General features: G+C 47.9%; 1 protein-coding gene across 5 annotated transcripts in view; it reads left to right on the forward strand.

Moving 5' to 3' along the window:
- The first annotated feature begins 12,699 nt into the window (after positions 1 to 12,699).
- Positions 12,700 to 13,684, forward strand: part of LOC103292836 (WASH complex subunit 2A) — a 69,802-nt gene continuing 68,817 nt past the window's right edge. For all 5 annotated transcript variants that reach the window (XM_054728627.1, XM_054728630.1, XM_054728629.1 and 2 more), the window contains exons 1-2: positions 12,700 to 12,780; positions 12,874 to 12,996. In XM_054728627.1, the coding sequence (XP_054584602.1) occupies positions 12,778 to 12,780; positions 12,874 to 12,996 (126 nt within the window). In that variant the 5' untranslated portion in view covers positions 12,700 to 12,777. The remainder of the gene's footprint in view (positions 12,781 to 12,873; positions 12,997 to 13,684) is intronic.

The raw sequence follows: 13,684 nt of genomic DNA on the forward strand, positions 1-13,684 counted from the left end.
CAGAACCACAGAAAGGCTGGATGAGTGGAAATTCTACAACTAGAAGGGAAGAGAAAACCACACTGAGACTCAGAGGAGGTGCAGAGGTATGGAGGCATGCGCGGAAAGGGCTAGCAACTGAGTACAGTTGTCTTTCTCAATTGGGAGGGAGACACAAGCTCCCGAATGCTCTGAACTCCAGTTCCGGGCGAGACTCTGGGGACCCAGACTCATACGGGGAGAAACTGGACTGTCTGGCATTGGGCGAACTCGAGGGTGGCTTTCTCTCAGAGGTGCTTGCAGCGATTTCCGAGGGACACTGAGACCCGGGGGCCTCTTAGGGCAGGGCTGAGACCCCACCCCACCCAAGCTGTGCTCAGAGGCTTTTGCATATCAATGGCTTGGCCTTTTGCAACCTAAAATTACCTAACAAACTGCAGCTGGGTCAGAGAGACCCAGAACATCCAAAAGAAGGCCCAAAGCCCCACAGCAGCTTGCATTGCTTCACAGCTGGGCCTCATCTGGGCACCTCAAAACCCCAAACAAAGAAGAGGAATCTGCAGATCTCTCCGTAGCTCCTGCGGGTGGCCTCAGGCAGAGGCTAAATTAGTACCTCCTTAGAGATCCAAGAGCCAGTGTACCCAGTGGTCAGAGTGGGACCATCCAGATTACAACTCCTCAGATCCATAAGGGACACACTCAGAGGGCAGACTCAGTGAGCACCAAAGCCCCACTGAAGCAAGTCTTGCCCCATAAGGGTGTCTCCAGCACAGAAGTTCTCCCATCATAGACACAGCTGATTCTCACAGCCAATTGGCCTGGAGGTCAATTCCTCCCAGTGATACCAACAACAATCAAGGCTTAACTACCACAGACTGTGCACACAGCCCACAAAGGGGTGCACCAAGAAAGTCTACCTCAGGTAACTGCAGAGGTTGAGCCACTGGGCCCTATAGGACACCTAGCACACAAAGCCACTCTATCAACACAGGGAAGCAGCCAAAATGCAGAGACAAAGAAACAGGTCACAAATGACAGAAATGGAGGAAAGCAAACTACTGGATATAGAGTTCAAAACCACATTTATAAGGTTTATCAAGAATTTTCTAGAAAAGGCCGATAAATTTAGTGAGACCCTCGAGAATATGAAAAAGGACCAACTAGAAATTAAGCATACACTGACTGAAATAAAGAATAATATACAGAGATCCAACAGCAGACTAGAGGATCGCAAGAATCAACTCAAAGATTTGAAATACGAAGAAGCAAAAAACACCCAACCAGAAAAGCAAAAAGAAAAAGAATCCAAAAATATGAAGATAGTATAAGGAGCCTCTGGGACAACTTTAGTGTAGCAACATCCAAATTATGGGGGTGCCAGAAGAAGAGAGAGAGCAAGATACTGAAAACCTATTTGAAGAAATAATGACAGAAAACTTCCCCCACCTGGTGAAAGAAATAGACTTACAAGTCCAGGAAGCGCACAGAAGCCCAAACAAAAGGAATCCAAAGAGGACCACACCTTCAAGACACATCATAATTAAAATGCCAAGGGCAAAAGACAAAGAGAGAATCTTAAAAGCAGCAAAAGGAAAACAGTTAGTTACCTACAAGGGAGTACCCATACGACTGTCAGCTGATTTCTCAATAGAAATTATGCAGGCCAGAAGGGAGTGGCAAAAAATATTCAAAGTGATGAATAACAAGAACCTACAACCAAGATTACTCTACCCAGCAAAGCTATCATTCAGAATTGAAGGTCAGATAAAGAGCTTCACAGATAAGAAAAAGCTAAAGGAGTTCATCGCTGCCAAACCAGTATTATATGAAATGCTGAAAGGTATTCTTTAAGAAGAGGAAGAAGAAGAAAAAGGTAAAGATAAAAATTATGAACAACAAATACATATCCTGATGAACAGAATAAACTAGTGAATATAATAGAATCAGGGGCATAGAAAGGGAGTAGACTGACAATTCTCAGGGGGAAAGAGGTGTGGGGGGTGCAGGAAGAGACTGGACAAAAATTGTACACCTATGGATGAGGACAGTGGGGCGGGGGTAAGGGCAGAGGGTAGGGTGGGAACTGGGTGGAGGGGAGCTATGGGGGGGAAAAAAGAGGAACAACTGTAATAATCTGAACAATAAAAATTTATTTTAAAAAAAAGCCTTATGGAAGGGGATGAATATTTGTTCAAGATCTAAGAGCCATAAATAATGTAATCATATATTGGCATCCAGTCGTACATAACCTTACTCTCAGCCATACCACTAGAAAGTAAATTCTTTTCAGGTGTAGATTTTTAAAATATATTTTTATTGATTTCAGAGAGGAAGGGTGAGAGAGAGAGAGAGAGAGAGAGAGAGAGAGAGAGAGAGAGAAACATCAATGATGAGAGAGGATAATTGGTTGGCTGCCTCCTTCATGCCCCCTCCTAGAGACTGAGCCCACAACCGGAGCATGTGCCCTGACTAGGAATTGAACTGTGACCTCCTGGTTCGTAGGTCAATACTCAACCCCTGAGTCACGTCCAGGGATAGATCTTTGTAGTGCTTTCGTTAGCACCCCTGTTGATCCTGAAAACCAATTCTTACTTGCTTTCATGTCAGAATTACAAGGATTTACTTGGACAGTAATGCCTGTGGACTACACTGAAAACCCAACTTACTTTTCCCAAATTTTAAAGGCAGATACTGCCAATATAGAATTCCTTTACCAGTCCACTCTCTCTTTTTTAAAAATATGTTTTTATTGATTTCAGAGGAGGAAGGGAGAGGGAGAGGGGGATAAAAACATCAATGATGAGAGAGAATCATTGATTGGCTGCCTCCTGCATGCAACCTACTGAGGAACAAGCCCACAACCCAGGTGTGTGCCCTGACCGGGAATGGAACTGTGACTTCTTGGTTCATAGGTCGATGCTCAACCACTGAGTCACACTGGCTGGGCAACCAGTCTACTCTTTTAAAATACGTGCCCTCTGCTTACTTTCTGAGGAAGCATCCCTTCAAGAGAGCCTCCACCTCCTTTGTGAGCTAGCAAAAAAGGGACATAAGGTATCTAAAGAGAAACTTCAGTTATGTAAAACTTGGGTTAAATATCTGGGACATTTAGTTACTAATAAAGGTCTCCTCTTGGATTCCCAGAGGCTTCAGGGCACTTTCACTTTTCTGATTCTGAAGACTAAAAGGCAACTCAGAGGATTCTTAGGTTTGGCAAGTTATTGTAGGAACTGGATTCCTAATTTTTCTATCATGTCTCAGCCTTTATACTCTCTTCTCAAGGCTGAAGAGACAGAGTCCCTCACTTGGACAGGATAATTCCGGAAAGCCTCCAGTGAAATAAACAGGCAGTCTTTGTGATCCTCCTGCTTTAGGACACCCTAATTACTAATTGCCCTTGTTCCTTTTTGTCCATGAAAGAGAGGGAAATGCCTTAGGTGTCTTGACTCAATGATCTGGGAGACAACGTAGGCCCATTAGATACATACTCAACAATTAGATCTAAAGGTCTCTCTCCCTCTGTGAGAGTTATTGTGGCCACTGCAATCTCCTACAGCAAGTAGAAGAGGCAATAATGGGTTCCCCAATTTATGAGCCTCATTCTGTGGAAGCCTTATTATTATTATTATACTAGAGGCCCAGTGCACAACATTTGTGCACTCAGGGGTCCCTCAGGCCCGCCTGTGCCCTTTTGCAGTCCAGGAGCCCTCGGGGATTTCCAACTGACAGCTTCCTGTTGGGAGTGGGCCTAAGCCAGCAGTCAGACATCCTTAGCACTGCTGCCACCGCTGCTGCGCTCACCAGCCGGTAGCCTGGCTTCTGGCTGAGCAGTGCTCCCCCTGTGGGAGCACACTGACCACCAGGGGGCAGCTCCTGCATTGAGCGTCTGCCCCCTGGTGGTCAGTGTGCGACATAGCAACCAGTCATTCTGCCCTTGGGCCAAAACTGGCTCCGGACACGCCCTCGAGCCCTCCTGCACCCTCTCCCCTGCCCAAGGGGTCCCAGATTGGGAGAGGGTGCAGGCCAGGCCAAGGGACCCCACGGGTGCTTGATTGGGCTGGGGAGGGATGCAAGAGGTTGGCCAGTCAGGGAGGGACTGCAGGAGGGCTCCAGGGCGTGTCCGGCCTGACTCACTCAGTCCTGATGAGCCAGAACCCAGCAGCAAGCTAACCTACTGGTCGGAGCGTCTGCCCCCTGGTGGTCAGTGCATGCCATAGCAAGCAGTTGAGTGGCCTTAGCATATCATTAGCATATTATGCTTTGATTGGTTGAACGGCCAACTGGACAACCGGACACTTAGCATATTTGGTTTTTATTATATAGGACTATGTTTGCAGTTGGCTTTAATCAAGAGATGATTTCCCAGATTTTATGTCATAATCTTGTACTTTAAAAAAATCATGTTTTCTTTGATTTTGCCTTGATACAAACTCAATGTATCTATACCAATATCTCAATCTTTTAAAGGTTTATATTTTCATAAATAGCTTTTATATGTTTTCTTATTTGAGGTAAAGATATTATCTGTTTTATTGCTAAAGAAACTGCCTGAGTTGGTTGGAAAGCCAGGTCTTTTGCACCAAATTCATGTCCTTCTTGATGTTTTTTAGAGGTTGGTTAATTCCCTAAAGGGAAGCCTTACTTAACTCTCATGATAATCAGCACTTCTCTGCTAGCAGACTGACCTCCTTCCTGCAAAGTTCTTTATTGTCTCCTGTCATCTAATGTGACTATTGCTCACTGTAATGCTCTGAACCATGCTACTCCCCTTCCTGTGTCCTTGAGAAACCCCTCAAGACTGCCTGACATTAACAGACCTACTTTTAACTCCTCAAATTGACTTACAGGAAATACCTCTTAAAAAGGCTGAATTAGTTTAGTTTACTTATGGTTCTTACCTAAAAGATGAGACAGGCCACTATCAAGCAGATTGTGTAATTACCTCTTTAAATAAACCATTGAGGACAGTCCAATGCCTCAGGCAACTTCTGCTCAAAAGGAAAGCTCTGTGCACTAATTGGAACTTGCAGTTTGGTCAAAGGTAAGTGGCTAACATACTGAGAGCAGGTATGCCTTTGGTATGCTAGGGAAGTAGAGAGGATTCCTGACCTCTTCTCGAGAAAAGATAAAATAAAAACCTCACAGTTGTTATATTTTTGTGTGTGCTTTTTTAATCCTCACCTGAGGATATGCTTATTGATTTCAGAGAGAGAAAGTGGATAGAGGAGAGAGAGAGAGAGAGAGAGAGAGAGAGAGAGAGAGAGAGAGAGAGAAAGAGAGAGATCGGTTCCCTCCCGCATGCACCCGGGACTGGAGATCGGCTGCAACCTAGGTATGTGTCCTGAGCAGGAATCAAACCTGCGACATTTGGTGCACGATGTGATGCTCCAACCAACTAAGCCACGTGGCCAGGGCCAGTTCTTATATTTTAGAGCTCTTAGAAGCTATTCAATTATCTAAATCTTTAGCGATCACAAAACCCCTGGCCATTTAAAGGCAGACATAGAGGAAAAGAGAAGCAATCATTAGACTGGCTGCTGTAAGTTAGCAGCATTAAAACAATTTCAGCCCCTAATGGCAGCACCTGTGCTACTGAGGCAGGTTAGTGAGAAACTAGGAAAATTCCCTGGCAAGTGGAATGTGGAAGCCGAGACAAATAGCTGAACAAATGGCTGGAACAACTGAGCAGTTAGCAGCTAGCCAATAAATCACAACACCGTGTCTTCCTTAACCAAAGACACCTAGGAGCAGATGGTTTAAATCTATTTTCCCAATCTATCCTCAGGAGAACAGATTAAAACAACAACAATTAGAGCCAGAAAATCAGTTAGAGCCAGACTAACCCAAGATGGAGGTGAAACTGACCAGAGAATGACCCCTGGCTCCATAACACGGTTATTGTGATGCCTGGGCACACTAACACACACGCCTGGTGAATATTCTGAGGTCTTCCCCCGCACCTCCCCTAACATTCCTGCCTCTAGGAAATAGATAAAAACCCTCAAGACAAAGGATGCCAGTGAGCAGCCGTGCCCCCTTTCCTCAGCCGTGTACCCTGCTTCTTCCCTAAGCTCTAAGGGCCCAATGAGACTTGCACCCAAGGGAGCAGTGAGCAGTGCGGCTTGTCCTGGGCTTATCCAGGGCCCTTCCTCTGCCTCACTGCCCCAAACTATAATAAACGTACTCTCACTTTCCCCTGGCCTTGTGCCTTGAAATTTTCCCTGCACGTCTCAGCCCGTGCTGGGGCAGGACTTGACTCCGCTCAGGCCCATTCCCGAGACACTACTCGCTGTAGCTGTAGTAGGGTATTTAAAAGATAACATTATGGCCCTGGCTGGGTGGCTCAGTTGGTTGGAGCGTCGTCCCGTATACTCCAGTTGGTTCTCTCTCTCTCTCTCTCTCTCTCTCTCCCATCAAAAACAAACAAACAAACAAAAAATATCCTCAGATGAGGAAAAAAAAAAAGATAGCTTTATGGAAGCACAGCATTTAGATGTTCAACAAAAAAACAAAGAGATGGTTACAACAGAGCTATAAATTTGACCCTAAAAGAAAGTTATGAGCAGGTTGGAATAACTGGCCACTCCTCCCTCACTGTATACAAGATCATATATTACAATATGTACATGACTTAACTCACTGGAACACTGACAGTGGTTTTATGGGGAAAATAACACTACTGGAAGCCATCTCCAAAGATAGCTTCCCAGGTATACCAAAAATAGCAACCCTGCCCAAAGCACAACGCTGGGAAACCCAGCCCTACCTCTGTAGGGCATTTCCCCTGCCTTTAGGCCCCGTTAAGTTCTGGCAAATGGGCTTGACTCAGTTTCCCCACATCAAGTATCCTTGTTAGTGTTCGTGGTGATTTGTGTGTTTCCTCCTTGGGTAGAAGCACTCCCAGGCCTCAGAGCCACAGCCTCCGCAGTCAGTAAATGCTCCTGGAAAAGAGCTTGCCCTCTGGGGGACTCCCCTCAGAGCCCCATAGCAACTGGGGAACTCATTTCACAGGACAAATTATACAACCTGTTTATAAAGTCAGACTGATTTTGCAGTAAGTCCATTGTGCTCATGTCCTTCCACTCCCAAATACTTCTTGGGCCCTAGATTTAGAAAGCTGGTATTTGGTTAAAAACAAATAAAATCTATCTCTTGGGGAATCCCAGCACAAAAACTTAAAACAACCAAACCCATGCTAATCTTTCAATCCTGATGCAAATATATAGAAACCTCAGGTACTCCCTTAGTCACTCATGATAAAGAGCATGATGCCTTTAAGGTCTTCTGTGATAACGACTATCATGATCTCCCAACATATGGAGGACGTGATGTCCCTGCCTTAGAAACAGGACTTAGTACTTCCCTCAGAGTCTTGGGGTGAAGGACTGAATCACATGCTCTCACTTGAGGACACTGAATGTTTCCTCTTATGTGGGGCCCAAATATCTGCTACCTTGCCAACCCAATAGTGAGGTAGATGTGGTATCATGCTAGTACTGATGCTGCCATGAGAAAGACTCTCCCTTCCTCTGCCATTATCCCCAAACTAGACTTCTTTGTCTGTAAAGTTCAACCAAACAAAGCAAATGCAATTGGGATTTGGGGTATGGTGTTTTCAGTCCTCTCTTCAACTGAAACTCCATAATAGATAAGCAGGGCTTTGGGCATGCCTTTGCTAGAGCTTTTGTTCCCTGATATGGAGTAGCTGAATTAGAAGTCTATCAAAAATCTTTCCATTCCCAATAAACTGATGAATGGAGTGGATTCAGAGACATGGAAGCATGGAACAGAGTGTGGAAACTCAGAGGGAAGGAGGGGGAGGGTGGGTGGGAGGGAGGTAATCAACCAAAGAACTTGTATGCATATATGCATGGCCCATGGACACAGATAATAGGGTGGTGAAGACCTGGGGCGGGGGTGGGGGCAGGCTGGAGGGGGTCAATGGGGGGGGGAAAAGTAATACTTTCAACAATAAAGAATTATTTTTTAAAAAATCTTTTCATTCTCATAGCACAATCATGGAACACTACTGCAACTGCTCTTGACAACAAGCAATAATTGACAGTCTGGCTGGGGCAGTACTACAAAACCACAGGGCTCCAGATGTGTTCCCCGCCCAACAAGATGGTATTTATGCCCTATTGGGAGAGAGATGTTGTTTCTATATCAACAAAACAGTTAGGGATAAAAGAGCTTGAGGTTCTGAAACAAAACATTAAAATCTTTGAACTGACAAAAATCCTATATAATAAAAGGCTAATATGCAAATCAACCGAACAGTGGAATAACTGGTTGCTATGATGCACACTGACCACCAGGAGGCAGACGCTCAATGCTGGAGCTGCTCCCTGGTGATCAGTGCACTCCCACAGGGGGTGTGCCGCTCAGCCAGAAGCCCTGAGCCGGGCTCATGGCTGGCAAGCTCAATGGCTGTGGCAGAAGTCTCTCCCGTCTCCGTGGCATCACTAAGGATGTCCAACTGCCAGCAATCGGACATCCCCTGAGGGCTACCGGACTGCGAGAGGGCGCAGGCCAGGCTGAGAACCCCCCACCCCCAGTACAGTAATTTCATGCACTGGGCCTCTAGTTACCCTATAAATTGGGATTGGACAGAGTTATTTAGCTGGATGCCGACAGGAATAGCAACCTGACTTCATTCTATATTACAGGCTTTAATCACATTGGTTTTTGTGATTATACCTAACTAGAGGCCCAGTGCATGATTTAATCATGCACGTGTAGGCTGTCTGTCCGCTGGTTGGGACCCGGTGTGGCTGACCACTCCGAAGCCCCTGGGCCCCTAGGGCGAGGCGGGGCGGGGGCGTGGTCCTCTGGCGGCCGGAGCCCAGGCCGGGGTCTTGCCTTTGCCTCCCGCCCAGGAAGGCTGGGGCCGCCACCGCCTCCTCTGCCTTCCGGCTCCCTCTTAAGCCCTCCCTAGGCCGGCCTGCGGCCCAACTGCCGCCAGACTCCTCCCCCGGGAGCCGCGCCACCCGCCTGCCCGCGCCATCTCATCAGCCGGGGCCTCCAAATGCCCGGCTTGCTGCCCCAGAGGCCCCTTCTGTGCCGCAGCACAGCCATGGCGCAGACACTGAGCTCGCGCGTCCTGCTGGCCCAATCACCACCCGGGCCACCCCGAGTCCCGCCCCCTGCGCCTCCTGCTGGCCCAATCGTGGGCATAGCAGAGTGATGGTAATTTACATATTACCTTTTTATTATGTAGGATTATAAGTCTTACCAGGTACATCAATTGATTACCAGCCACCACTCAAATAATCTTAGCCCAACACCTGGAGATGTTACGATAAATAAATCCACTGAGACCATATCTACAAAAGTTTTGTTTGATCTAAGAAATATGAGATTTAGGTCTGCTTTTGATAAGATTCCTTCTTGCTCAAACATGGCCATAAGCTCTCTTACTGTGTGATCAGGAGACTACTTTCTCTCCCAGGGTATATGACATTCTAGGAATGAGCCTTCCTGGTGACGAGGGATGTGTTGCTTTTTTTTTTTTACATGAAATTCGTGCATGGGGGGAGGGGAGCCCTCAGCCCGGCCTGCACCCTCTCCAATCCAGGACCCCTCGGGGGATGTCCGACTGCCGGTTTAGGCCCAATTCCTGTAGGACATACCTCTTGCAATCTGGGACTGCTGGCTCCTAACCACTTGCCTGCCTACCTGCCTGCCTGATCGCCCCTAACCACCTCTGCCTGCCAACCTGATTGCCCCCTAACTCCCCCCCTGCTGGCCTGATAGCCCCCTAACTGCCCTGCCCTGCCGGCCTGATTGCCCCTAACTGCTCCCTGCTGATGGCCTGATCGCCCCTAACTGCCTCTGCCCTTGCCACTGTGGTTTTATCCAGAAGGACATCTGGAAGATGTCTGGTCTAATTAGCATATTACCCTTTTATTAGTATAGATTGATTTCAGAGAGGAAGTAAGAGGGAGAGAGAAACATCAATGATGAGAATCATTGATTGGCTGCCTCCTGCACACCCCCCACTGGGGATTGAACCCACAACCTGGGCTTGTGCCCCTGACTGGAATCGAACCTGGGACCTTTCAGTTTACAGGCTGATGCTCTATCCATTGAGCCATACCAGCTAGGGCATGTGTTGCTTTTTTACTGGTGGAGCTACGATGCTTTCCAATGAGTAATCATTGATGCTTTCTAAAAAGAATCTCAATCAAAAGGAGGAAATGTAAAAAAATAGTAATGTGGCCTCACTGGTGTGCTCAGTGGTTGAGATCAACCCATGAACCAGGAGGTCACCATTGGATTCCCCATTAGGGTGCATGCCAGGGTTGGGGGCTTGATCCCAGTAGGGGACATGCAGAAGGCAGCTGATCAATTATTCTCTCTCATCATTGATGTTTCTATCCCTCTCTCCCTCTCACTTCCTCTCTGAAATCAGTAAAAACATTTAAAAATGGCACAATGGAGTTGATATCATGGAAAGAGCAACTTAAAATGGAGCTGGGGGCCTCTAGGAAGCTGAACTAAACCCTTCCTGCTCCAGGTGAAACTGAACTTTTGAACTGAGCTAAAGCACAAATGGTTACATCCTGACAGTTCCTGGGACTGACTGGGCATCACTGAACTCTATATTAAAAGGAGTAAAAATTTTCACCTAGCAACAGACATAAGCAATCAATTATGTATAGCACAGTATAAATCTAGCCATAATGTAAAATAGTGGCCAATTGTGTGGATTCCCTATTCTGATTCTTTACTGGTTTTCTAATCCATAAATTGCTTTACCTCCCCATGCTTCAGTTTTCTCAACTATAACACGGGGAAAATAGTGCCTACTTCATGAAGACATTGTGAGAATTTAATATGTATTAAGGTGTTTGATAAATGCTGAGCACTTATTAATTTTAGCTACTATTAAAGGGGAGACCTATATAAAAATTACAATACAATGTAATACTTCATGATGAATATTTTTACAAATGTATAGAAAATAACTGAGGGGGCACAAACTTTACTTGGGGTAATCAGAGAAGTCTTCAGAGATGACAAGTGAAAACAAAAAAGTCCAAGAAATGGACAAAGAGCATAGGAGAGGTGACAACATCTGCATTTTGTAAAAAATTATTTTAAAAATATAGTTGACACACAATATTGTATTGTTTCAGGTGTACAACTTAGTGATGAGACACATATATGCCTTACAAAGTGATCACCACTATAAGCCTAGTATCTATCTGTCACCATACATGGCTATTACGATATTATTGACTATATTGCCTTCCCTGTGACTTATTTTATAACTGACATTTCATACCGCTTAATCCCCTTCACCTTTCCCACCAACCTCCAAGCTCATCCCATCTGGCAACTACCAGTTTGTTCTTTGTACTTATGAGTTTCTTTCTGTTTTATTGTTGTTGGTTCATTTGTTCACAAATATTTGTCTTTTTCTCTTGGATTTCTTTCAATTGGTGTAATATACTTCCGGTCTATTCTTGTTGCAAATGGCAAGGTTTCTCTTCTTTTTTTGTGTGTGTGATTGACTACTATTGTTTGATGGTCACCATATGACAGGCACCATGCTAGCTATTGAGCAAATATCATAACTTCTACTGAGGAAAAAACACTCGAGGTTAAATTACTGGCCACTGGGCACACAGGAATGGAAAGATGTTGGGATCTTCATTTTTAAAAGAAGTTGATCTAGTGGTGGCCTGGTGGCTCCGTTGGTTGGGCATCCTCTGGTGCAGGGCTCATACCCAGGTAGCAGGCTCGATCCTGGAGGTAGCCAATCAATGTTGCACTCTCTCCCTCTCTCTAAAAATAGATATTAAAAGTTGGTCTGTCACTGGAAGGACTCAGCAAAGTGACCGTCAAGTAAGTGAGAAAGGATGGCCAGATCAGAGTTGAGATGCATTCGCAGGCAAGGATCAGATTATAAAGGGTTTTTCCTATCATATGATTAGATTGGACTTGAATCTGAGTGCAAAGCCCAGAGAGTCAAGTGTTCGGGTCACTGAAAGAGGTACAAACAGGACGAAAGTGGTAAAAAATTATTAATTTGTTAGGTCATCTGGGAACCAGACGGGCTGAGCCCCCAAATGGCCCGAGCACCCAGGTACGAGGAGTCAGATTTTAAAGGACTCGGCAGGTGGGCGGTCGGGATCCAGGGCAAGTCCGGAGGGGAAGTTACTAATCTTAGCAAATGGAATGTGGTCCAAGCGAAAGGGAATGCCGCTTGGAGATGATCTAAAGGTCAGTTTCCCAGGGGAGGGGATATCCATTCCATTATTTGATCAGACCTGACATAAAGGATTTTAAGTAGGTCCTGCGCAGTGAGCTGAAACCCAGCATGCCATCAAAAGACGGGCGGTGGTCAGAAAGGTGGGTTATTCCCCATTTACTGAGCGCCTGTGCGCTGACCCGCAAGGGGGCGCCCTCCCTCTGCCCGCATCCCCGTCTAAAGCCCGCGGCCCCGGCTCCACACAACCTCCTTGGGAACGAGGGGCTGGCGGGGAGCTCCAGGGTGGAAACCCCGCCGCCTGGGCCCGCCCGCCGAAGAGCTCGCCCGGGGCCCCGGCACACCCACCCCAACTCCCGGCCCCAACCCAGCTGCAGGCCGCTTAATGATCTCTCCAGCGGTGGCCCCAGCTTCCTTCCGGCGCCGCCGTCCAGTCACGTGAGGGCCCGGTCACGTGTGGCCAGGGCACGTGAAACCGGTCACGTGTGGAGGAGCGAGGCTGGGGGCTCGGCTTCCGGGACCTGCGGGCCTGGGCGGACGCGGTCTGCGCGGTGGTGGCCCCGCCGAGGCGCACTGCGGGGATGGTGAGGGCGGCCGCGGGCTGGGCGGGCCGGGCCGGGCCGGGCGGGCCAGGCCGCCGCCGCCGAGCTCAGCCTCTGCTTGTCCTTCCGCTGCAGATGAACCCGACGACGCCCGGGCAGGAGCGGGCGCCCGAGCCCGAGCCCGCGTGGCAGCGGCCCTGGTCGGTGGAGGAGATCCGCAGGAGCTGCCAGACCTGGTCGCTGGCGGCGGACGCGGGCGTGAGAGGCGGGCCCCGGGCCGGCCGGGAGGGACCGCAGGGGAGGAGGCCGCCTGCGGGGACGGCCGGCCTGCGAGCGGGAGGGCTGGACCCCGATTCTCTCTCCTGGACCCAGTCCGTCCCGCTGCCACCGGTCTTAGTAAAACCCAGGCCTCTCGCGCTCCCTCGGGGCAGGGCCCAGGCGTCAGGGAGAGGGCGGGCCCGGGGGCCGTAGCCCTTCGTGCTGCCCCGCGGACTTGGCCGCGATCGGGCTTCTCTTGCTGAAGGGGCGGGTGCCCATCCCTGCCCGCGGCATTGCTGTGGCACCTGTGAGGCGACTCCTTGCTGGACCCCGGGCTGTGGGGCGCCAGGCAGGCCAGCATGAGGTTATCCTGGAGGGGTTCTTCAAGCTCAGCACTGTGACTCCAAAGTCGCATATGAATAAGACTTTTTAAAAAGTAGTGATTTGTTATTTTACCCTTTGTCTGTAATCCCTGTAGAATGACAACCAAAGAGGACTTTAAAATTCCCATAGAAAAGAAATAGCGAGTGCCCACTGACTACCTGCCACTGGCTTGATGCGCTTTCTAAGTGTTCTTCAATGCCACTTGGCCTTAGCTCCCACAAAACCAGCATCCCTTGTACATTCCAGCGCACGCACACAGAGGTGAAAGGAAATGGGTTTTTTGTTTTGAGACAAAAAAAAAAAT

Source organism: Eptesicus fuscus, chromosome 17 (genome assembly GCF_027574615.1).
Source record: "Eptesicus fuscus isolate TK198812 chromosome 17, DD_ASM_mEF_20220401, whole genome shotgun sequence".
In the NCBI taxonomy this organism is placed as follows: Eukaryota; Metazoa; Chordata; class Mammalia; order Chiroptera; family Vespertilionidae; genus Eptesicus; species Eptesicus fuscus.